Source organism: Columba livia, chromosome 17 (genome assembly GCF_036013475.1).
Source record: "Columba livia isolate bColLiv1 breed racing homer chromosome 17, bColLiv1.pat.W.v2, whole genome shotgun sequence".
Lineage (NCBI taxonomy): Eukaryota > Metazoa > Chordata > Aves > Columbiformes > Columbidae > Columba > Columba livia.
The window spans coordinates 4,711,012-4,736,905 of NC_088618.1; the positions used below are offsets into that span (position 1 = coordinate 4,711,012).

Here is a 25,894-nt window from a genome sequence, read left to right on the forward strand (position 1 = left end):
GGGAGGCGTGGGAAAAAGGACAAAGTGTCACCAAAGGGAGCTCTGAAAGCAAAAGATTAACCACAATACTTCATGCACAGCTCCATGGTTTGCCAGCTGCTTTCCAACTGAGCTTCAGCTGGGAATTTTTTAATTCCAGGATTTCTAGTTACCACCACTGCGATTGCCCTTAGACTTCTAACCACTTTACACACTAGTAACTCAATAGATATTCACTTCCAACAGACTGCTCTATTTTTAGAACACGTGGAATCATAAAAAGCTGTTCAAAATTTGAAAAAGAATTTAAAACCAAGTCAGAGATAGAGCCAATTATCACGTTATTTCAGTATTGTTCATTATGCCCTCATACAAGGAAATACTTCACAAGTATATTAAAATACCTTGGTAGGCATGATACATTCCTAGAGGGAATCTGGATTCCAATTTGTATGCAAAGGTATTTAATGGGCTTCAAGCCTCACAAACTGAAATTCAAAATAATATTCAGGATTTGTTGGTGGTGAATACAAGACACTTCTGTGAATAAAAAGAACACCAGAATTGCCCGTGTCTTTAACAGACTGAAAGTCCTATAATGTAAATTTAAATGGTTCTTTTACACTGCTTTTTATCCAATTACATTTACAGGAGCAGTACGTTGTTTTATGTTTTGAGTAACCCAAATCTGTAATTTAGCATACAGTTGCACGAAGACCTAATCTAAAACCGTATCTATCACTACTCTCACTTTCAAGCTGCCGAGTACTTCAGAGGGGCTGCTCAATTCCTCCTACTAGATTCAGGAAACAAAACTTCCTTTTATTCACAGGTTATGTTGTTTTCTTGCAACATTCAGCAACAGCATAGGCTTTTCTATTTAGAAGTATTTTTTTTTTTAAATTAAAGTGTCTTTCAGACTCACAACTTGAAAAAAAAAGGTAATATATTGAAAAGGACCATCATTCCAGCCTGTTTACACTGCGATGAAGTGCTGATTGTGCAATGAGGTGCAGAGAGGAAACCCCTGGGTTAGTGCTCACTGTTAGTATAACCATACTTGATTGTTTAACTATGCGTTTCAATACCTCAATTTTTTGCGCTACTGTTTGGGCCTGGAGAGTCTCAATTTCTTTTACTTTCAAAGCCAGATTGTTCATCTCCTCCTGCAGCATCTGATTTTTGCCCTCAGAGACCAGCAATTTGCCCGAGAGGTCACTATTAGTTTGTTCTAAAAGCTCTACTTCCTCGCGCAGTCTATAATAATCGGTGGATAATTTCTCCTTCTCTTTCAGTATTTCTTCCTTCGCGATGAGCAGACTCTTCTGTTCAGCAAGCAGGCTGTCGTTTTCCTGGAGTAACTGTATTTTCTCCTTCTCCGTGACCTCGTGCCTGTGCCGAAGCTCCTCCAGGCTCTCGGAGACAGCGCTGTGCAGGTCCTGGAGCTCTGCTTTTGATGTAGACAAGGACACAAAGTCACTCTGGAGCCGTTTGATGCTGGCAGCGAGCTGCTCCGTCTCTGCACAGAGGGCTTCTTTTTCTTTAATTATTTCTGCCAGTTTAGTTTCGGATTTTTCTTTCCCCTGAACTAAAAGTTCTTTCTCAGCCAGCAATTCTTTATTTTTCTCTCGCAGCTCTTCTATCTCCTTCTCTAAGAAACTGATGTTGCTTTGAAGTTCCTTACGTTCCAACAAAAAGGATTCCTTGTCCAGTTTTCTAGCTTCCTTTTCTATGGTTAAGTTTTCTGTCATAATCTCAACCTCTCCATTTAATTTCTGACACTTATCTTGTAATTCAGACCTCTCTCTGCTCAGCATTTCCCTATCAGAGGAACAGGTCTTTAACGAAGACGACAGGACCTGCTTGGCATGTGCTACAGCAGCCAGTTCATTTTCTAACATTTTTTTGGCATCCTGGGCCTCCGTCAGAAGATCTGAGAGGTCACGTTTACAGGCCATAAGCTCTTCATTTTCTAGAGTCTTCTTACTTAGCGCTTCCTTGAGGGCTTCAATGGAATCTTGGAGTGCAGTATTCTCTTGGGCCAGAGCTCTCTTGGCTGAGACATCCAGTTCATGTTCTCTTTTCACATCAGAAAGTGCATTTGCAGAAGACTTGTTTTCCTCAAGAAGCTCTGAGTATTTGTTCTCCAATTCCTTCTTCTCTTGAAGAAGAGCTTCATTGCGCCTTTCAAATTGCAATGACTTCTGAAAAGCAGATTCCTTTTCTAAATTCAGTTCGTTTATTTTCTCAGTAAAGACTTTCTCAGCAAGTATGGCATCTGCTGTGGCTTGAGCAAGCTTCTCAGCAATTGCCTTATTTTCATTGGAAAGTTCCTCCCTTTCAGCCAAAAGCCTTCGTTCTGATGAAGAAAGTGCCTCTTTCTCTTGTCGTAACTGAATACATTCAGAATTGGATATCTCTCTTGAGGCTTTAATTTCCTCAAGAAGACGAGAGAGACCAGCAAGGGAATCCTTCAACTCCAAATTGTCTTTCAGTGCCGTTTTGAGTTCTTGACGTTGAGTCTCCAGCTCCATTTGCATCTCATCTGTTCTCAGTTTCAGTGCCTGGTTGTCACTAACCGTATTGTCTAAACTCACTCGCAGCTCTTCTGCGCTTTTAAGGAGCGTCTCCTTCTCGGACTGCAGACTCTGACTTGTCTGCAACAGACTGTCCATTTCATTTTTTAAGGCTATATGTGTATTTTGAAGGTCTGCGTGTTTACCTAGGGCTGAGTCCCTCTCTGCAGTCAGAGCTGACACTTGCTGCAGCAGCTCTCTGCGCTCTCTGGCCAGGGCCTCACAAGAACTTTCTGCCTTCCGAATAACGTCGTCTTTGTCTTTAACAGCCGCATCTTTCTCTTCCAAAAGCTTCTGATAATGCTCCAGTTCTTCCCGTTCCTTGATGTGCTTCTGACATACCACATCCATGGCATTTCTGTTGGCCCGAAGCTCTTCCAACTGCTGGAGCAAGGTTGACTCTGAGGACCTGAGAGCATCGTTTTCTTGAGTTATCCTCAGAAGGTCTGCCCGTGCTGCTTCTAATTCAGAGAGTAATTTGTTTTTCTCAGAAATGAGTGCTAACTTTTCTGTGCTCTCCTGCTGAATTTTGGCCTCAGCTTCTTCCTTCTGCTTCAGAATTTTTTTATTTTCCGAATTAAGTTCTTCATTTATTGTCCAAAGTTCTTCTTGGTCTCGTTGCATCAACAAAATCTCTGATTCCAGTTCTTGAAGTTTTGATAACAACGAACCTCTCTCTAATTTTAAAGTATTTGCCTCCTGTGCCAGAGTCTCTTTTGCTGATATTAAACCCCTCATCTTGTCTGACATTAGTTCAATCTCTTTTCTGGCTGAAGCTAACAGAGAGCTTAAGGACTAAAGAAACAAAGTCAGGAAGAAGGGAAAACAAACATCAAGTCAAGCAGACAAATGAGAAATGTGGCTTAAGGGCAAACAGAGCTACTGTAATTTAAGCTTTTTAAGAAGTGTATACACTGACACACAGTCCCTGTGTGAACTGAGAGGCTGACGGGCACCACCGGTATCTCGTGACCGAACACCCGCCCTCTGCAGGAAAACCTTTTAGTGGTTAATTAAAGATAATTAAATGGTTTGAAGGTTCCTCCTTTCCAGACTCCATCTTGGTTTTAAAACTACCCTCGACACATTTTCTGAGTGTAAATTACTCAGAAAAGAGCCACAAAATGACTTACTGAGAATCTAAGTGAATGCAAATGCAAGCAGTTATATTAGATACTGACTTCAGTTCTCAAATTCACCATTTATAGCTAATTGCCCTCATGTTTCTGTCCAAAACGTATTGTCATAACCCACTCAACGTGAAGCACATCAGTGCTGCATTTAAAGTTAACTTGTGTGCCAATGTATACACTAAATATTTTGCTAAAAAACGTAACACAAACTTTATAGCAAATAACTAATGGGGGATGAAAGCAAGCAGCAACGTCTAAGAAACAGCAGAAAAAAAGAGAACTACTGCAGTCAAGCTACGTACCAAATAGTTCCACATAATACGGGATTGTACTACAGAACCAAGTTTCAGGTGTGTAACACTTTTAAATTAAATGTTTCACAACATATCCTATTTAAAATTCAGGCTTTTGAAAAACAGGTAATAACATCTGGCTACAACTGATTGCACTGAGCCAGATATCCATGAACACAAAACGTTAACAGCCAAGAACCGTATTTCATGGATTCTTGTGTAATCTGGGAAGACAATGAGTTAGTTGCATGTGCATCTTCCCTAACCGAAACACTGCAAAAATCCTACTAGGAAATCATGAAGCCCAGCAAAAAATAGTGATTCACTGTAACAGAAATATTTCGATTACCCGCAGAGTAACACGGGACACCCACCTGGGCCTGTTCCGCTTGCTTTCTCAGCTCCTCAGCCTGTGTTTCTAACTCATTGTTTTTCTTCTGTGCCATTTTCAGGGCCTCTTCTGCATCCAGCAAGTTCTGCTTAAACTCTTTGATATCCGCGTCATGTTTAGTGATCATCTCAGCAGTTTCTTTTTCATACTTCGCCTGAAGATCCTTATACTGATTCTGGCTACTCTCCACTTGCTTTTTCTGACAGAAGATACAACAATTGGTGTACAATTAAAGCAGCAATGGTACTACGTTCTGCACACAGTTAGCAAGTGCTTTTTCAAGTTCTTCTTACCATGTCTGTTAGTTGATCCTGCATATTTTTCAGTTCCGTTTGATGAATCTTGAGAGTTTCTTGCTGACTCTGCTCAGCTCTCTGTGTTGTCTGCTCCACATTTTTCTGAAGCTCAACAGCCTTTTCATTCGCTTTTGTGAGCTCAAGTTGTATTTGCTCCAACTCCCTAAAAAGACCAAATAAAAGAACGTTACTTTTGCTGACAGCACGGCAAGCACAGAGATGAAAGAGTCTAAATTATGCTGAAGTTCTATATTCTGTCCAAGCATTTCAGAAAGAGATTTAATTATTTAACATAGAGAGAATATTCTGCTAAATTAAGTGTACACGAGTGAGACGGAGCACCTTCTCGTGTGCAGCGCAACACAGCTGCCCGTTACTTTGTTCCCAGTCTGGGGTTTTGCAAAGGTAAAGAACAACTGTTCCATATACAGCTTTTATTTGAAACAAAACACATTTTCTCTTGCTAGTCAAAAACGTGACTCGAGTCCTTTATATTCAAATAAACGAACCAAGCTTATCAGGTAATCAAATAATTAAGTAGGACAATCACAAAACAGTCTAGATTATTGAAATATTCATTTACTCTGGACAATGAGAAGCGCATTACATAAGAATTTTAGAATTATAAATGTTAGATGCTCTTCAAATCACTCTGAGGAGACTGCTTTGATTAATTTAGTTTGATAGAATAAGTTCACTTGTCATATCAATGTGACACTCAGGAGCATCTTGTTCAGATATTTACAAAAAAGATAACATGAGAAGCTGGGAGTCCAGGAGTAGTGAATTAACGTGAAAATGTTCTGACAATAACGGGATACCTTTCTTTTAACCGGAGCTCATCATTCATTTTTGTAAGCTGGGCAGAGCTGTCTCCTGAAGACTTCATGATCTCTGCAATATCATTTTCAAGTTTGGCTTTAGCTTCAATCAGTTGCTGCTCCTTCTCTTCTCGCTCCTTCAATTTCTTCTCCATCACTGAGCAAGACAAAGGTTAGCAGCCCAGTAAATTTAAGAGAAAGGGTGTATACAGACTAGCTAGAAGATAGTAAAGAACTACAAGCAGAGCAATATTGATGCTAGAGAACTTGCAAATTACCCCTTTAAAATTAAAAATTACGATTGTTTGACTTTTGAACTGTGAACTGCAGCAGAAGGTTCAGAACTCTTCAGGAGTAAAAAAGCGACTAGTCAAGAAATCTTTCTTTCAGAAGAGATTCACGTAACTTCAGGCCATGAGAAGCTGACAGGAGCTGTACCCATGGCAGAGGGTAACCCAGTCCTGCCACAGGAGCTGTGCACGTCTGACAGGCCAGACAACTCACCAGCTATTCAGCAGAGTAGCGGAAGACAAGCAGCACAAGCAACGTGAAGCTAGAGCGTAAAACCAGCTTGGTCCAAGGCAGGTACTGCCCCCAAGGGCACAAGCAGCCCTGGGGGTGACTTCTACAGTCCTAACAATGCCTTGAAACATTTTTCTTACAGTGTTCTTAATTCCTTTCTACATGGGTTTTAAATGGAGATGTACAACTAGACAGATACAACAAGACTCCCTCTATGAGAGAGGAAGAAGCAGAGAACCCAACTAAACACAGAGCCTTTTGATGTCCTTAAAAAGAAAATGCTAGTTATGGCCAAGGCCTCTGCAAATTAACTGTCTGGCATTTGTAATGCCTCAGCCTGGGCCCCAAAGCCACCGTCTGGTATCTGATCATTACCTCAGCATCACTTTGTTGCAATACTGAACAAGAATTTAACTACTGATTCAGAATACGCTCAATCAGGACATCTCCTGCCTTACAGCCCTATTTCACTAACATCACGGTCACCTTGCGGTGTCACTACACGTGGTGCCGAAAAGCTGGTTTCTGCCTGGACAAAAGGCTTTCTTTGGGAAAAGCACTGCACACTATGAGGCGGCGAGCTGAGCAGGAGGCGTACAGAAGCACATTTTTCAGAAAGTTCCATTTTATTTCTTCCTTACCAGTCAAACTAGACTTCAGCTGTTCCAGTTCTGAAGACATGAGCGCAAACTGCTCTTCTTTTTGGTTTAGTTTTTTTATTGTTTCTATGCAAGTAAAATTTTGAAAACAAAGTTAGTAACTACCAAGATGCAGAGAATTCCACCTACTTACAAGGTATATTACTCTTAAGAAGAGAGGTTACAAGTAATCCTGTCCTTTGCATAACTGCTGCAAGTGCTGTACCACCAGGTGTAAATTTGAAGGCACATGGAAAAAAAGCCCTTCATTTTGCATTGATTTTCTGTAGCTTTTTAGTTCTTTGTTTAGTTCAGCAGTGGACATACCTTGCATAGTTTGTTGGGCTTTCTCTGCTTCATCAGCTGCGCTAGTAAACTTTTCTTTCTGAAAAAAGGATAAAAACCTGGGGTAAGGTTTGGTAATACCAGTATAATTCAGCCACTGAATTTTTATTAGGTATTTCTCAAGTACAAAATAGAACAGTCTTCACTCCTGTCATAAATAGATCTGTCTTTGAATTACAGTTGCAACCAAGTCCCTAAACATTCAAAATCACTTCTCCATCAGCTGCAACAGCAACACAACGGCAGCGCCAGAGCCCAGCGGAGGAGACGAGATTTCTGAGTCTCAATGCAAGAAGCTGCACAGTGGACACCTGCAGCCCTCTATCAATCTCGTACCAGTATGTTCCAGCTCTACCAGCAGGAAAAGATGCTGGGCTGTAAAGAAAAGGGAGGATACTGAGGAAGATAAGAAGTGAGACTCTCCCACCAACTTCAAATATTTACTGGGGCCGTGGAAAGATTTTATGACGGGGACGGCAAAACCTAAAAGCGTGTCTTTTTGTTGCTCACTCTGGTGTAGTTTCTCAGGAAAATCCCACCCAACTACAGAATACTTGCACATTTAATTAAATTTGCAAAATGAGAAATCAGATGAAAAAATGTCTTCAAAAACCACGTGTAAGGCACATATAGCAAGCACTAATATGTACAACAGTTTAGTCTAAATTTAAACCACATGCTGCTTTTGATTTGGTTTAATATTTTATCTGAAATCCATAAACAGACAAGTTCTATTTAGACAAAACACCTGATAACACAGAACTCAGGTGAAATGTTCTTTTCATTCCAAGATGGATCCGATAAGCCATGAACCCTCCCTGTCTTTGCATGAGTAAAGTGGCTTTGAAAGATCCACAGATTTCAATGACACTCTCACCACCAAAACCAAAAGCCAAAGCATAAAGTCAAAATTTTGGGGTATTACTCACCAAAACTTGAAGTTCCTTTTCCAAAGAATCTTTAAGTTGATTTACTGCACTCAAGTTTTGCTCAAGGTCAAGAAGCTTTTGCTCTTTGCCCTGCAGTTCTTTGGCCAGATTACTAGCCTAACAAAGATGATGAAATGGAGTAAAATAAAATTACAAACACAAATGGAAAAATAGGAAAATTAAAAGTTGAATCTGAAAAGTAGCTACAATATTGCTGTAGCATGACAAAAAATAAACAAAACAAAACAAACCGAAGAAAAAAATGTGATGTGTAACTGAGCGAAGCTGCTTTCCACTGATGACCACATACATCACGGGACTAATTGCACCCAGGAATACATTTGAAAGGCTCTGGACCACAGAACCACAGCGTGACCTCAAAAATAAGAGTCAAAGGTTTGTAAAAATCTTGTACCTTGGAACCATCTGTGAAGGGTTTAGGAAAGGAATTTCCAGTTACTTTCCACACTACTTTTACAATTAGAGCTCTAACTTGTCAGGTCATGCATAGATCTGAGGTGCAGGGATCCCTAAAAAGAAATGAGATCTTAGCACTTGTATTCCTAGCTGGAGTGGAGGAACCATTTCCAAGCACTGAATGCCATGCTAGCAACTTTAAAATCTTAGTAAGATGTATCACATTGCAATCTGGGCTTCAAAATGCTGTGAAGCGGTGCCTGACATCACCACTGCACAGCCTTGTCTTACAGAAAACTTCCACCAGGATCTCCTCTGCTTGCCTCCTTTTTTTAAATGGCCTCTTCCATCACCTTGTTTGATGAGAGGCAAAGTAACGCAGGTGCAGTGGAAATATTTCTCCCCTGAGCCCCAAGTGACTTGCTCTGAATTCCTCTGTCACCAAAGGTCAAAAACTTCTCCCAAATGAGCCAAGAAACTAAGTCTTGCATCACACAAAGCTTTCAGCACAGGCTTAATGGAGCCTGCAGCAAGGACGTGCAGACAGAATTGTTTTCTTTTGAGCAATGGTGCAGCCCAATGCCCCAGTTAACACTTTCTCTAAACCTCCTCAGATGGTACCAAGACACACATTGAATAAAACCCATTTTTTCTGTGATGTATTTGCTATGGCAGATTAGAACAGTACAAATGTAAAATGAAAGCAAAAAGTAAAAATGAAAGGATGGATGTTGATACAAACCTTGCTACTTCCATCAACCTTTTCAGTCTCTAAATTCTGAATTTGTTTCTCGGCTGCCTCAAGCTGCTTGCTAAGTTTCTGGATTTCCAATTTACCTTCAGAATTGGCTTTCTGAAGTGCAGCAAGGTCCAAAAGCTTTTCTTCAGCAGCTTTGATCTGTGGTGTAAGACTATCAATAACTTTGCTTTGTTCATTGTACTTGGCTTGCAGTACCTCTAGCTCCTTTACCTTTATTTCAGCTTCCTGTAATTTGTTTAAAGTGTCTTCCATTTCTACTAGATGCTGATCTTCCACACTTTCCAGTTTGGTCTTCAGGCTTTCCAGGTTTTGTTCTTTCTCCTCTGTGACCGCCAACAGTTTTGCTTTCAGGGATTCAATCTCTTTTAAATAATGAGATTTTTCATTTTCCTGCTTCAGTTTTAAATTGGACATTTCATTTTCATAGTCTAATTTAATCTTCTCCATTTGAGTCTTTAACTCTGCAAACTCTGCTGTCTGAGCCCCTACACCTTTGCTGAAAGAAACTTTTAGTTCTTCCATTGCTTGCTGGTGGGAGGCGATTGCAGATTCCAGCTTTGATTTCCACAGCTCTATTACATCTGAATTCTCCTTGTTGGCATGATCAAGCTTAGTTTTCAAGGATTCATTTTCTTTCGCCATTCTCTCATTTGAAGCTGAAAGTGATTTGATCTCTTTCTGCAATGTTTCTTCACTAATCCCGAACTTCTCCTTCAATGACTTCATCTCATTCTCATGTTCTTTGCTAACCGCTGCCATTTTTTCTTGCAAAGAACTTATTTCTTGTAACAACGAAAGAGAAGTGTCCACGTCATCGATGTGTTTACTAGACTCTAACCTCCCTCGGAGCTCAGCTACTTCCTTCACCCGCAACGCTAGGTCTCTCTCTAGTTCCATGATGCGAGATTTTTCTGACACCGTGGCCACCTATGATTAGCAGCATTTTAAGGAAAGAAGAAAGAATTATAAAAGATATGTTTAATACAAAGACATATTGGCTTCACTGAAAAGAAACTGCCAAGCGTTGCAAACTAACGTTCGTGTATTCTCACCAGGTGACTGTAGATGCAGCTTGTGGTATGGAAAAGCACGCAAAGCTACCACAATTATTTCTAATTAGGAAGTTGCTGTTTCAACCTCCTTATTATACCAACATCCTGAAAAAGATACCACTTACCTGCAATTGCCATTTAAAAGTACTTATTACAGAGTTCATTCTTGGTTTTATAATATTCATCATACCTCAGCTTCAACAAAAGCCACATGTGTACGCATGAATATTAAAGTATTTATCTGTTCTTAAGAACTGACACCTGCTGAACTTCTGACTTGGGACAAAATATGTCCGGGAATATTTTGACAGGTGACAGTATTACTTATGGTACTGGGATATCTATGAAAATATTATGTCATGGGTGCAAAAAAAGAACTAAAAAGCCACAGCAAGCCATGATTTAGTAAAGTAAGTAAGTGTAACAACTATTTAAGACATCAAAAACCAATCCTCAAATACTAAGTTTGTGTTAAAAGCACTGGCACGGTTGATCTTACTTTTTTTAGTTGTAATGAAATTTACTGCTTCTAAAAATGAAGCATTGAACATCCGTGTAGGTCAATTCACAGTCCCATTTGTTACCTTTGACATGGATTCAAGTATTAATTTTGCAGGTTTAAGACATCTTACCTGAATCCTTCTGAAGAAATGAGTACACATATACAGGCAAACACACACACACACAACACCGAAGCTCAAAAATAATGTTAATTTTTAAAGTGTTCCAGCTGTATCTATTGCAGGTACCGATGACGGCAGGATCTGTTTCAGCGTGTGTTACACCCAGCAGCCTGTGCCATCAGAAATCTTCCACAACACAAATCAGTCTTGTTATTTAAATAGTGAAAACCATTACCCTAGTGTCTTCTAACTCCCTCTGGAGTTTGTCAGCTTTGGTCTTTTCAAAGAGCAGGCTCTGTTCAAGCTCCTTAATGCGGGCATGCTCCAGTTTGGTCTGCGTCTGTTAGTAAAAAGGGAAAGGAAGAGAACACAACGGTGCCACCATCACATGCCAGCACAAGAGGAGGGAGCCACATGCAGGCCGTGCTGCCAGAGTCTTCTACCCATGATGAGCAGAGAAGATGCAGTGGATAAAATGACCAGGGAAATGCTACGGATGAGGAAGATGGACTGAAAGTGTAAATGGACTGACAACGTGTAAAAAAAAATTAAAAAGCAAAATAAAAAAAAAAGTCACAAACGAAAAAATATGGACAAAAAAGTTTCATGCAGCCAAGTAGAAGTTATTCATCAGTACATGAAGTTTTCAGCACAAATTAGAATAGTTATGTAAAAAAATATATATGTGTATATATATCTGTACCTCTTTTAACATGATACTAAGTCCCTTTCCTTTTCATCCCACTAACTTTTTGCTTTAGAGTATTTGGCTTATTTTATAAATGATCTTTTTACTAACCAGGGGACAAAAATTCACCATGGAAGCTCATGTGACAGATCCAAACTTTTTTGTAATAGTAGCTGTATCTCAAATCTCAGCCATAAAAATTCCTTTGGTCAAGACCTGGGAACATGGATGTTCATTTGTCATCACAGTATGAATTACCTGAATAGAAAGAGAATGGTTTTCTACAGGTGCAGAACCCTCCTAGTTTTTCCCCCTCCTCCTTTCAGAAGGAAGGAAGGAAGCAACAAGTAAGACTCTCCAAAATCAGGGAAAAGAGTGAATTGGTCTGGTTGCTCTATAGTTACTGAAGTGGAAATACATGGAACAAGATGCAGAAGTAAGGAAAAAAAGTCTAATTCTAATAGGTTCCTAGAGAGAAGCACAAAGCAAATGAAACTGAGCAGGTACCTCCTGCCTTGTGCTTACAAAGAGGTAGAATTTTTAGCAAGAACACAGAATATTGCATATTCTGGTTTGATAACCAGATATTCCCAGAGGCCCACAAGAGAGCCTGATGCTTGAGAGATGCAGGTAAAGCCCAGCAGCTGGTTCAAATCTGACCTGAACCTCTGAAGTGGCTACGGGAACAAAAAAGAAATATCAAGAGGCAAGAACCAGGTGCCAATTCTTATTACTGAGGTGCCACGATTCCAGTTTTATGTCATTCTCGACAGGTCAGTGTTACTTTGAATTTACCAAAAAATCCAAATTAGAAAGATTATGAAAGACTACTGTTGCTTCAGAGTGTCTTTTCCAAAAAGAGCAGCTTTTCAGGGCTGGCCCACACGTTGAGAGCGAGGTGGATGTCCACAAGAAGAATGAATGAAGTTCTGCCTGGGTGAGCTGAGATGTGCTTATCAACCAAAGAAATGCATCCATCAGTCCTCATGAAAAGTTCTCCAGGCAGCTTCACTGCCGCAGTTTATTTAGTGGGGAACAACGTAACACAGAAACCCCCAAACCCTATGAACTGCTATTAACAGAATAAGAGGCCTGAATCCTGAGCAGCCACCCACTGAACACTGGACTGAAAGAATCCCAAAAGGCAGGAAGACGCATGAATAATTCCAAAGCCACAGCTGGCAGGACGCTGCTGCTCCTCTGATCTTTGTAATATGATATTTAAAAAGCCCTACGGAACTGTGTTATTTATAGTGACGAGCTGGTTAGTGCTGCCTCCAAACCAGGCACAGCAGTTAAAGATCTGATGTGGTCTCTGCAGAGCAAGTGGGATGGGGATGAGCCTCTTGTTTTGCTTCAGGCCTGTTCTCCTCCAAGCACCGTATTCCTCCTGACAGCATCGACTTATCTTCTTGCCCAAGAGCAGACAGCTGGTGGTTCAATTTTTGAAACATTTTTCCAGTTGAAAACAATCAGTCGGTTTACTATGTAGTTACTGGATCCACAAGTGTTAAATGTTGCTTCTTAGATTTGTCTGGTTTTTGAAATTCCATAGCAGATCCTCCATCAGTGTAAGATCTTCAATGTGTACGGGGTAAAAAACCCCATGAGAACACAGATTGCTCTTTGTGCCTCCCACAGATTTTGAAAATGGCAGTAAGTATTCTAAGGAAAATAAGATTTTATAAGTAGCTATAACTCAGTCCCCTCTCTCAGACGGGTTAGTGTATTAGTTCTCATCCACAACAAAATTCAAAGTCTGAAAGCCATCTATTCTTAAAAATTGATAATTCATTCCTTCTTTGCTCCAATTCAAAGGGATCTATTAAAAAACAAGAAACCCCAAATCTATGGTTGCAGAATTTTCCCTGCATGACTCTGCAAAATACGCTATCTGAAGGTTTTGTATGCTACACAAAACCCAAACCACTTTGTTCATTGACTTTATAGACATTGCTTTACTATGGTAAAGATCAGAGGTATTAATACCATCACTGATTACTGTTTGTTTGTTGTTTTTTTTTTTTTTTAAATCCCACTTTGTATATATTACCAAGGGGAAATAAGCTAAAATCCTAGCAAAATGGAAATAAAAGATCAAAAAAATACTCCAGAGATCTTTGCTGGCCACCTTTCTCCCTCATTTTTAGCATAAGGGATTATCCTTTAACCAAGTCTGATTGCCAAGGGACAGGTTCTGGTTCCCCTGAGGTAAAAATCACTGTGAAATTTTGAATCACTCCAGTTTCACTCCTGATCATTTAGAGAGAAATGTCTAAACAATTATGTGGAAACCCAGAGCACAGCAAACTGAGAAGAGCAGAGTATTATGAAAAGAATTTGACTATAAACTTGAACTTGGATGGAAAAAAAAAACAGGAAAGAAAAAAAGGAAAAACCAAAACAACAAAGGAAGCATCTTCACCTTCTCCAAAGCTTTGCAGTTAATGATTAAGAGTGACAGGGAAGTGGGACGAGTCTTACTCTGCCTTGAACCTTAAAGAATTCCACTCAAATAAACTTCAGAGACCAGTCATCAGCTATTTTCAGCATTTATGTATTCTAGCTATTCTTTCACTTCAAAATAAACCTTACTCTTAAGTTCTCCATCTATAGATCAAACTGTGAAATTGTGCTGAAGCCATAAATGCTGATCATTGCCTCTAGGATAGGGGCAAAACGACCTTCAGCCCCTTTGTGCTGCGGTAACAATGGCAAAACACGACCGAGATATTGAGCATTAGCCTAGAAACTCAGGGATCCCCCACTTCTCTCCTTCCGAGAGTGAAGATGTCCATTTTTACGGAAAACTTAGAACAGGGAAATCAGGAATAAAGAGGGGATTAAACAAGGAGTGCACAAAACAAGAGAAAGGAAGGGCACATGCAGATTTACTTCTAACACACCGTGAGCCTGATTGGAAGAATAGAGGAGAGCCAGATCTCAGCTGAAGTAGCTTCGCAAAGGGAACACCTAAGGATGCACAGCAGGAAACCAGTTTTAGTCTTGGGAACTTCCTATCTTGGCCGGGGATGCAGCAGGAGGCAGCCTGGGCTTAATTTTCCTGAGTCCAATCTAAGAGAGGGTTTCCAAATTCCTCTATTCTGAGCTAAGGAGGCAAGAGGGCTGCTCAAACATCTCCTAAGGCAATTTCTGTTATCCAGTAACATATTTTTCCTAAATAATTCAAAGAGAAGCTACATGAAGATACTGTAAAAACATACAGCTTTGCACACTAACTCTTCAGATGTTTTCAATCATCCCTCCCCTTAGCATTTCATGCCAAAAAAAGAGAAACAGATAGGAGGAGGTGGGGAACATACCGATTTATTTCCTCAGAAAAATTAATCAGCTAATTACATCCTGCATCTATTGAACAGCAGTAGGAGCTCATAGGAGAGCGTGCAGGATTTTGTGAAGAAAGCAACTATTAATAAAATCCTCCATTTAAATGAGAGACACTTCAGGATCCTGGACAGTCATTTTCTACAGGCTCCTCTACTCTTCAATGAGTTGCAAAGCTCCTGACCCTCAAGAATTCTAGTGACACATTCGCCCTCTCTTCAGTTAATGGGGGATTACGTTTAGTCATTACACACATTCTTTTCAATAAATGTTGTAACTGCTCTGAAAGCAACATGCACACAAATACCAGAGTCAATGTTTCAATAACAGATTATGCAGTTAGTGAATAAGTATAAGCATTTTCTGCACACAATCTGTTAACATGGGATGTCTCCGCACATTTAAGTGCCCTCTTACATTTTCTGGGTCTTCCGAAATCTGCCTCTTTCGCTATCAGTAAAATTAAAAAACAAACAAACAAAAATGTTTCACCTGCAGACTTAACACTATCATTCCAACACAAGCAACAGGATACATTTCATTATCTCAAATTCATTTTTACCTCTAGAAGTTGCTTGACAAACCAGAGGCTTTTAACATGGTTTGCCATGACTATCAACTGATTTAACAAAAAATAAAAACTTAAATTTTTTCCATGGACTAAACAATAAAAGGAGCATTCTATGAGAAGTCTAGATAGGTATCTTAAAATGAATGGAAGACTAAAATAAAAGAAATGTTATATGAAATGAATCATTTTCATAAGGCTAGCACTTTAATCCGAAATGGTTCACAGGAACACAAGTTTGTACTTTACACTGTGCGAGACGTTCTAATATTTTTCTGATTAGACAACAGAGTAGAACAATTAAAAAGTATTTTAAATTTGGGATAAAAACTGGCAGTCTTCAAATATCTGAGAGTAATTTTTCACTGAAAGTTTTCTATTCTGATTGTGTAATAACATACTGTGGTTTAGCCCAATGTTATAGTTATACAAGCAGCAGAAAGATAAAGACTGCACACATTAATTGCTGTTTAGATTTTGTGTGCAGTAACTCTCAAGGCAATACACTCTGGTTTTCGATCTTCTCTAAGGAAAGCATAGGGATTACTAAAAAAAAAATAGATCGAAGACAAACAGGACCAGCCTTCAATATTCATTTTCCAAAGCATAAATATTAACTTGCCATTTCATGACTTCAAAGTGATTTTGTGTTGGCGGTTACTTTTAAGTAATTTCAGAAACATTACTAAGTTACAATATAAATAATTTAAAATAGCAAAAGGTAGAGTTTTCTATTAATTAATTTAATTACTACAGCCATCCCACAGTACAACTTTTGCTAAAACATGTAACTGACTTAAAGCTGCAATCCCGTAGTTCCAGTTTACTCAAGGACTGCAGAACTGGGAATCACTTCCACGCGCTTTGCATATGCTTGGACTGGTATTGCATCTATCGGTAATTTCTGTCTTTCTCTTGTAGAGAACAGTACACTCAATGGGAACTGATTGCATTTCTGTGTCCTACTAGACACCCCGTTCACTAAGCTGGAGCTATTTTACCTCTAGGTCTCCTTTGGTAATGGATTCTTCTTCCACACGGAACTGAAGATCCTCAACTTTCCTGTGGGGACAATTCATTAAAATTCAGATAACTTCTAAAGAAAATGCTTTCAGGCTCACTTTTCAGTGGAAATCAGTATCACCCTTGCCAGCCTGCCCCTTTCACCCATAGACAACGAACCCTAAAACGCAGAACGTGAGCACAAGCAAGAACACTGCCTTGCCTTGCCTCTTTAGGAGTCTTAAAATGAGGAGACAGATGTGAGAAGCTAATATCTGACTTAAAATGAAATTTGTAAAAAGTAATTTCTTCCCATCCCCTGATTCTGGTTATACCACAATGAGCAAGGGGACAAATCTCCTCCTTTTCCCCTTGATCCTTTCAACACTGTAAGATATTGCAAAGGAAGAGACAAGCATGTCTTCTTTCCTTTGAATTGCACACGCTGCTAGTGCCCGCAGCTGGGCTGACAGATGTAGAAATCATTGCATCGAAGGGAGTTACAAGTGATGGATGTCTAAAATAAAAGGACAATAAGAACTTATTGCTGGAAACAGGTCTCACCAATGCGCTTTGGGAAATGCAATTAGAGATTATTTGACTTCAAGTCACTGCTGAGACTGACTTGAATACACATCACAGAGAACTTGCAAAATAAATAAGCCTAAAGTCGTGAGGAAGGAGGAGAAATATTACCCTGTGAAGCCGTGTGATGTTTTCCTGGCTGCGGGATGTCAGTGGGGTGGCAGCAGGCGCTGCGCGCTGCCTGGCAACACGCTGAAGGTGAGCTCAAGGCCAGGGAGGATTGCGGTAAAACAGACCCCACTGACCGGGCATGCAGCAAAAGTAGGTCCACAGCCCGGCCACCGGAGCTGCTGCAAAGCTTTTTGTGCTTTAAATTTAAAACCCCACTGCATTAGTTTGTAGAGAACACACAAATAATTCCAGACCTAATTCTACTGCTTGTTTGGAAAATTCAGTTAGAATAGGTCCCATAAAAAAGCAGCATGAAAATTGTAAAGGAATTGCTCAAGGTTTACCATTGCATTTTCTCATCTCTCATTCTGAGGAGGCCTCTCGGAGAGGTTGGCATCTGACTGATTTCAGGGGTGCACACACACCTACAGGGCAGACTCACGAGGGGTTTCTAAACAGACTCGCTTTTCCAAGCATTCCAAATCCACCAAAACAATCTATCAGATTATTTGCTCACCTAACCTTGCCCCAACAATTTATCAGATTATTTCCTTTCCTAACCTCACTCTACCTATTTGGTAACGTCAGTTCCTTTCCTCAAGTGATTACAGGAGGCCATTAGAAAAGGCACTAAAATGTATGGCTTTGATGATTTCCCTGTAAGAGACAGATACTACCTAGTAATAATAAATTATTCACAAGAGAACTGTAAATTCTTAATCCAGCACTGTCAGGAAATGAGATTATCAACATTTGCATTTTGAAGTGGACGAGTGTTTCAAGATCAGGAATGATCCATTCATTTCATATGAGTAGGAATAAAATCCTTTATAACAGAAAGCAATAATAAAATGAATGAGTAGCATGAAATTCAGCTATAAACAAGAGTTAAAGCTTCTAAACAAGTCCACTTTCTTTGGCTTTCTATCCTCCAATGTAAGAGTTTCTTTTTTTTTGTTTTAATTTTAAGAAACTGCAATATGATTTTATACAATAATTACCCATATCTGCATTATTCAAAACTTGTTTCATATTTCAAAGTCACCATAGCATTTTCTTTTAACGCTAAGTTTAACAGTTATACCAACAAAGACAGTTTTCAGTTACCTCTTCTCTTCCTCGAGCTGATTGAGAAGCTCCACTTTCTCCCTGTCAGCAGCCTCCACCATGGCTCGTAGCTGGTCCATTTTTGCTTCCATCTCCAGTACATGCTAATTAGCAGGAAGAATAAGAATAAAATCTTGGAATTTTTTTCCAAGTTAGGTATCTATACCTCAGTAATCACAGTTTGGTAAAGCGATGGGCCAAGGCACAGGAATGTTATCACATTGAAATATGCATATAATAAAGGAAAACCATCGCTAACTGACACGTGTGGAGAAGTTCAACCAAAATTAGTTAAATGAAACAGATTTGCTATCTCATCAAACCAAAGTTCCCACAAGAAAGATCTCACAGTATGAAGTATGGATTACTTCACTTTTGGAACACCGTGTCTTACTCCCAGATCTCTTCAATAAGAAGACACAATTTTGGAAATTAAGTCAGTTGTCTAGAAGCCTCTATTTTAAGAACAGCACCACTGCTCTTACCCGATCATGTCCATCGCGAACCAGTGCTAACTCCTGCTCCATCTCCCCTACATGACTGGTTGCTTTTGCAACCTCTGCCCTCTCCAGGTCCCTTTCTGCCAGGAGCTGTTCGATATGTTGCTGCTTCTCCTTCAGGGCCTCCTGCAGGGCTGTGGTACCAGAAATTTTCCTTGCATACCGGGAGGATGTTTCTGTCAACTTCACAAAGTAAACACGTTAAAAATCATGCTGTATCAAGTGAGAACGAGGGATATCTCCAGACTCAACAGGCACTGGGTTAGTAAAGGAAATGGTTTCTGTAACCTACTGTACCTTCTCTCCTTTTAAATTTTAATTACTTCATTTTCTAGCCATGCATGTGTAGTAATACTTTTTGGTAGCGATTGGCAGGTAGTGTGTAGGAGACAGAAGGGTTGAAGTGAAAACAAATCGCTGGCCTCAGTTGAAGGTGTGCTTAGTAGACTCACACAAAGGCCAGGTCATTGTGTTTCCAAGCAGGTCTTTGCATTAAAAAAAGAAAAGCAGCCTTTTAGCAAGTCAAAAACATTGTGCCTTTAGTTATGAAGTCATCATCTTGGGTCGCCAGCAACAGTATAACATTTCCAAATGCTCTATCAAAAACTTTTGGAATTCAACCAGCATTTGGCACCTCTACTATGGCAATAAAACATCCAGGACGAAAAGCATTTACCTTGACCTAAAAAGCCAGCCTTACAGCTAAAACCTTGTGAAGAAGAACAATTGGTTTCTGATTAAAACATATGTTTATATCACTCGGAATTAAATGACTTGGGGAAAAAAATCTGAAAGATTAAACTTAAAGAGCTTAGATAAACATGAATCGGTCTGGAGAACTACAACTATAGTGAACCTTGGGGTTTTCCTCGACCTTGCATGACCTCTGTTCCACTGAATGGAACCAGCGTGAGTGAAAATCCAGCATGGCCCTGTCTTCTACTTCCTCAGGAGTTTTTGAGCGAGGAGAAAACAGCAGCAGCCTTGAATAACTGAGAAGATTATGGAAGAGTCCAACAACTTCTGGATAAGTTATAATTTTCCTAGAAACTGAAGCACGAAAGAGTCTGCTGTGTCAAAACTGATTTCAGGAAATCTTGTTTCTTCAGCAGCTAAACTTTTAAAGCAAGAGTGTCAGAATTATTTTGACAGTCCCTTTAACTTGGATGGTAACCAAACATTCATGTTGCCTGGGGAAAAAAAAATTGGAAGAAAGATGGAATTTTAATTCCAGAACTAATGGATTACAGAAGCTTTATATTTTATGGCCCAAAACATGCAAAAGCCCTGAGGCAAAACACAGAGCCAAAAGAAGCTAATATATTATAGACATTTACAATGTATAACTGTGCTCTCACTTAGAGTATCATAGCACACAGAATAAAATGTAGAGGTTTGCCCTGAACCTGTGGTAGGCACCACATTAGTGCACCGATTTCAGACTAGAGGGCACTCTGCAGCTGGAAGTGCAACTTCCAGCATGGATTAAAGTCCCACTGTTTGTGCCAAATCAAAATCCTTTACGCTTTTTGTGATACGGTATTAACCTTGTTGACCTGACCAACTGTTGACCTCTGCTCACTTGTAATCTGCTTCGGTTGGGAAGGACGATGGCAAAGTCACCTCCTGCGTCCCGCAAGGCGGGTCAGTGGGACAGCGCCGGCCCCACCTCAGTGGGAGTGAGTTCTTTCTAATGACATACATTTATATGTATGTATGGGTTTAAAAAAAGAAAAGAAAAAACCTAGGGTGACTGTGGAAAAAACCCAATTATTTCTATGCTTTTAATTGCCTTCAAAGAGAGACTTTTTAAAATTCAGCTTTCCCAGAAGATTTCCGTTTTACTGCTGCAACCCAAGATTAGGACATTTATGTAACAGAGCAACTTTAAAGGAATCCGTAGTAAGTGTATTAGGTGGAATTAATGCTGTGTTAGAATTCACCTGAGCCACTGTACTTTGCAACATTTAGCCTTTGTGCATTCACAGGTTTAAAACCAAATGTAAAATAAAAGAAAGAGGCTTCTTTTCAGCAAAGACTTGACAATTGCAACTTGTGTATTTCTCAGCTGACTCATCTCCTTGCAGTAAAAGAAAATCTTTTACATTTTAGACAATTTGAGGCTTCCTGCTTAATAAAACAAGTCTGATCTATGGAAGCTTTAGCGCATACCAGATCCTCAAACTCAGACCACATACGACGGGGTAGTGCCAGGAAAATGAACAACTAAATGGAGATTCCAGCCAGAGAACACTTGATGCTTTTTCAGTTTGCTGGCCTCACAAGCCCCTTTCTTATTGCAATCACTACGTTAGCCTGAATTAACCGTGTAAGTTTAGATATTCCAACATTCAGCTGCTCTTCAGGGCTAGCTAAGATTTCCTTCCTTCATGCATGCTTTGAATGAAAAAGAGAGCACAAGTGAATGTATATTGTGCTCTCCCCAAGATCTGTTCTATTCTCAGTTTACGCAAGTAGACCACAGGCAAGTGCCACGTGGATTCCTGCTCGGGAAGGTAAAGCATGCAATAGAAAAAGAAGCTTACTAGTCCTGTACGGCTTGGCTTGCTGCTTACTGAAGATGCCACAGAACTGAGCGAGCTCAGGGAAGATGCGCTCGGACTACGCTTCAGGGCTGTGGGAGTCGCGACCACTTTTCGCACGGTTGTCTTGGCTTTCGCCGGTGTGGTTGACGGGAATCCGATCTTCGTAACTTTGTGGACTGGGGCAAATAAACCGTATTTTGGCTGACACTGAAAATACCTTTAAAAAAGCAAAGCAGACAGATGAGAGTTATTAATTAACTTCCATCTTTTCAGACACATGGTATGGCTTTACAAATAATCTTACATCAATAATGGAGAAGTATTAAAGAACAGATTAGTTGATTATACAGAACATATCTTCAGTTATATATAAACAAAAGCCACTTAACATTTTAAGTTGTGATCACCTATGTTAAGGCGCCACAGTCCTTGTGAAACCTCTTTTTAATGAGTCAAGGGATTGTTCCTTATACCAAATGAGAAAGAACATTAAATTGTCATATGAATTAATGCTTTCTAAGTGTGACTTATTGGAGGAAGCCGTTGTACTGATCCCAATCTTTACAACGAGGCAGTTATTGGTATAGGAGTTTAAGGTTCTTGTGATGCTGGAATATTTCCCTTAAGTTCAGCTACTGGATACCCAGAGATATGTTCTTAACTGAGCATTCATTCCAAGCTGAGAAACCAAGCAGACATTCAAAAAGCAGGAAATTGTGTTTTCCATTAACAGTCTATGAATAAAATTCACATGGGAGAAGGAGAGAGCAACTAATCCCATGAATGTGGGGTTGGTGCAGACTTTCAGAGATGTGTAGGCATCATAAAATTCAAATCAGCGTCTAACGATCCCCCACCACCATCAGCAGAGAGTCAGGTTTACAGCCTAACTACTTCCCTTGATATAAAGTTCAATGTAAGACAGACAAAACCCCAGAATATAGAGATGTAAACTCCTGAAGACAGCTGCAATCTGATAGTGGACTAACCTTGTTCCAGCAACAGCTCCATCATTCTTTCCCAGAGGCTCATCCAGCTCTACTCCGCACCACTCGCCTTTAGCAAAATCGGTTTCTCCCAAGAAACGCACAACTCCGGCTTTTGTTCCACCAACCTAAAGCAATGAGACACACAACTGCATTTACTGCATTTCCAAATTAAAATACCACATAGAGTGAAAACATTTTCAGTATTATCATGTTCAAAAAGCACATTAATGATGCGACCAATCCTTATTGCAAGTATTTCAAGCTGCATATTCTTTTGACTACGAGTTTAATGTTGGATAGATCTTTGCAACCAAATTGTTCACACAAGGAAAAGAAAAAAGGAGAAGAAAAAAAGACAAGAAAACAAAAATCACTGTCCCATTCGGTATTCATGAAGTTTGTCATGATTGAAGGCCACAATTCTATTAGGTGACTTGATATGGCTCTAAGATTAAAAACACATTTAACAAGACTTAGTATAACCACTGTACTGAATGCAACAGACTTGTGCTATAGTTTCATACATATTTTGATCAGCATTAAGGATTTCTAAGAACGGTTTATTTCTTATTCTAATTCTGTGAGGAAAAGTAAAAGAAATGAGAACAAAGTCTCTCATGTTTTCTCCAAGGAATAGTTCAGATAAACTACATCGCACAGCCCTCTTGCATTTAAAAGAACTGATACAGAGCACTTTGCAAAACCAGAGAGGCAAACAGCTATTTGAACTCTTGGAGAGGAGAGAATAATTTTCCCTATCGCTTCTTCACTTAAAAAAACCCCAAAACAAACCAAGTAAAAAAACCCAAAACACATACCAAAAAACCACACAGAGAAACAACCAAAAAAACCCCAAACCCAAACACTCCTAAACGGAAAACTAGAAATCAGTTGTTTTCAAGCTTATAATATTAAATATTTACAGCCATTTCCATTACTTGCAATGTCTGCAAGATATAGCTTTTCATAATGCCCGGGGGAGGGAAGAATTAAATTAAGTGAAGAAGCAAAACGTGCTCAGTGTGGCTGACACTTGCCAAGAGGGGCCACACGCCAGAACTGCCGGATCCCCGCAGGTCAGAATGACGAGATGTGCCCCATTTGTGTGAAAAATCTGTTCAGCCTGCATCCAGCATTATGAGAACGAGCAAATGTTAATGAAAACCTCTTTGGGAGGTTCACTGAATTCAACATGGACATTTTCAGCGCCATTGGATTTTTTTCTGACTGTGTTTTCCAGCACACTTTATACAACGAGCAATACTCTGTAGCCTTGGCAGAGAGCTTGGATGTAACCTGCTAACTCAAAGATTGTGATTTTCCTTTTTATATACTAATAAGTATATTAGGATTTCAAATATTTTTTAAATTATTCTATTTCTTAGAGAGAATGTCCCAGGATAACTAGAGAACAACAAGCTTCTTGTGCAATAAATGAAGGTGCATGACCACAGTACACTGGATAATTCATATTAATACACGTGGGAAGCGTTCACCAAGAGGTTAAGAGTGAGGACTCTAGAACCAGAGAACATTATCTTGCATGAAAGCACTAAGTGTCCACCAAGCACAAAGTGGGTGCACAGGAGCTGCCACACACATTTGTGTCCAGTTTGTGGCTCATCCCCTTCGCAGAGCTGACAGCTCTGGGAGCAACGAGGCTTCGGCTGGTGGGAAGTAAATCCTAATCCACGCAACCCTCAGAAAACCAGGGAAGAGGAATCACCCCTTTTGGACATCACTAAAGTGAGAAAGCTGACAGCAACATCTTTCATCCATATTTCAGGTGGTGGTGCCCTTCTCTCATTAGTCTTGAAATAACGTTTAAGCTGCAAATTACCTTTACATCTTGCTTTAAGTGGCACTGGATCAAATTATTATTCTTCATGGAATAAAAATACACAAAGTTTACAGTTATCATGACTCAGCCTAATATAGTAACTAGTAGAACGTTTGGTATTTGGTGTTCTTGGCAGAGAACGGACAAACTTCCCCTCTCAAAAAAACAAGCCTGAGTACTGTCTTAAAACAAAATAATTGTAACCAAGCAAAACAGTCACATGGAATCCAGATCTCCTCTGGGCACAGTGGTGAAGGGGGAATATATAACATTGGTTACAAGTATTTCCTGGGAAGAACTATCCCTTAAGTCAACACGTCATCCACTTTCAGACATAACCTACTTTTTCTAAAGGATAAATATATTTAACCTAAGTAAAAACACAAAAAATTTAACTGAGAAGTGTGAGAGATAAACAAGCATTTGTCTGGGCTGTCAGTCCATACTAGATCCTCCAAGCTGCCCTCTCCTTATTCCTTTTCTAGCAAGTTGGGTGGATTTTCTTGTTGTTTGTTTTCTTCATTTTTTTCTCTTTAAACCCAGAAGACATCTTGAGGTGATAAGACTGGTTAGGTCTGTGTGCACTGTTTCCCTACGCAATTCTGTACTGTTGTCTGCCTGAATAAACAGAGTTAATCAAAGGAGGTTGTAAAAAACCCATTAAAGAAAAGAGACAGGAAAGTCAGAACAATGGTCTGGATGAGGAGCATCCCTTCAAAGCCAACAGTGGGTTTGGGGTTGCACAGAGGATTCCTCATTCCTCAGCCCCTCTTCCTCAACTGTTTGGCCAGGCCAAGGAGTTTTACTGTAGTTTTGTAGAGTGGTGGTTTTTTTTTTAAATAAACAATATAAGTTGATTACAAAACACACACACACAAATCTTTTTGCAGAAAGGGGAATGGGGTGCACAAGATCACAGCTATCTGAAACGCGGTAGCAGAAAAGGATAATTAGATGCAAAGACTCCCAGAGAGGAAAAACTGTTGCAATCTGTTCCCTTCAACTCCAACTGTAAATAAACCTCTAGATAAGTAAAGCTAGCTCCAGGATAATACAGATTTAACTTGGGTGTGGAATATTCATTTCTGTTTGTTTGGTTGTTTTTTTCCCCCATACCTTGGCTCTGTCCATTTTCCATATTTAGGTAAAAAAATGTATGGCATTTACTTTGAATAAATTGCATCCCAATCACAAACCAGGAGACACGATCCCGAAGCGAAGCTTTGGCACAGGCCGGTCTGCGTTGGACGCGACGCCAACGCGACGCACCGGACAGAACGCAGGGCACGGGAAGAACTCAGCTCCCCGGAACATATGGGGATGCACAACATGAGATCCCCAGTAGAAAAAGCAACGTGACTGCTCTTGTAACCATGGTACCAGGGTTATTTTAAAACAAGACACAAGGAAGAATGCATTATTTATTTTTTTTTTCCCAAAAACCAGTCAAGCTTCTTTGAACAACCGGCTACTACATTTCTGCTTTCTGCAAATATTGAAATGTGTATCCTTACCGACATCAGGAACCAGAGCACACCGTGGCAGTAAAGAGCTCACAGCTTCGATGAACGTCTGTATACGCAGTTTTGCTCCATTTTAAGTTTCAGCTCTGAAGACCAAGTCACCATTGCTCTAAAAGCCTGAATCTATTTCAGACTTAGAACCATTCACAGCCCTGTGCTCAAAGAGTGGCAATTAAGTACCCTGCATGTGACAACACAGCTACCTTGAAAGCATCTAAGAAAATAATCACTTCTTCCCTTGGTAGTACAATGGGAGGTGCTACTGTACACACAGTATGGTAAAGGCTTTTCTCTGAATACAAGTTGCTGTATATG

The 25,894-nt window shown here is 39.9% G+C and overlaps 1 protein-coding gene across 32 annotated transcripts in view; it reads right to left on the minus strand.

Moving 5' to 3' along the window:
• The window catches only part of CLIP1 (CAP-Gly domain containing linker protein 1), a 63,106-nt gene that overhangs the window by 17,148 nt on the left and 20,064 nt on the right, over window positions 1-25,894 (minus strand). For 4 of the 32 annotated variants that reach the window (XM_065032880.1, XM_065032879.1, XM_065032881.1 and 1 more), the window contains exons 4-18: window positions 22,217-22,341; window positions 21,228-21,444; window positions 18,667-18,864; window positions 18,182-18,285; window positions 16,378-16,438; window positions 15,226-15,258; window positions 11,011-11,115; window positions 9,083-10,027; window positions 7,924-8,040; window positions 6,977-7,034; window positions 6,653-6,736; window positions 5,490-5,646; window positions 4,666-4,831; window positions 4,356-4,571; window positions 10-3,350 (exon numbers count right to left, since the gene is read on the minus strand). In XM_065032880.1, coding sequence (XP_064888952.1) covers window positions 942-3,350; window positions 4,356-4,571; window positions 4,666-4,831; window positions 5,490-5,646; window positions 6,653-6,736; window positions 6,977-7,034; window positions 7,924-8,040; window positions 9,083-10,027; window positions 11,011-11,115; window positions 15,226-15,258; window positions 16,378-16,438; window positions 18,182-18,285; window positions 18,667-18,864; window positions 21,228-21,444; window positions 22,217-22,341 — 4,995 coding nt within the window. In that variant the 3' untranslated portion in view covers window positions 10-941. Of the gene's footprint in view, window positions 1-6; window positions 3,351-4,355; window positions 4,572-4,665; window positions 4,832-5,489; window positions 5,647-6,652; window positions 6,737-6,976; window positions 7,035-7,923; window positions 8,041-9,082; window positions 10,028-11,010; window positions 11,116-15,225; window positions 15,259-16,377; window positions 16,439-18,181; window positions 18,286-18,666; window positions 18,865-21,227; window positions 21,445-22,216; window positions 22,342-25,894 lie in introns of those variants that run through there. The other 28 variants (XM_065032907.1, XM_065032901.1, XM_065032899.1 and 25 more) reach the window with 19 other exon arrangements.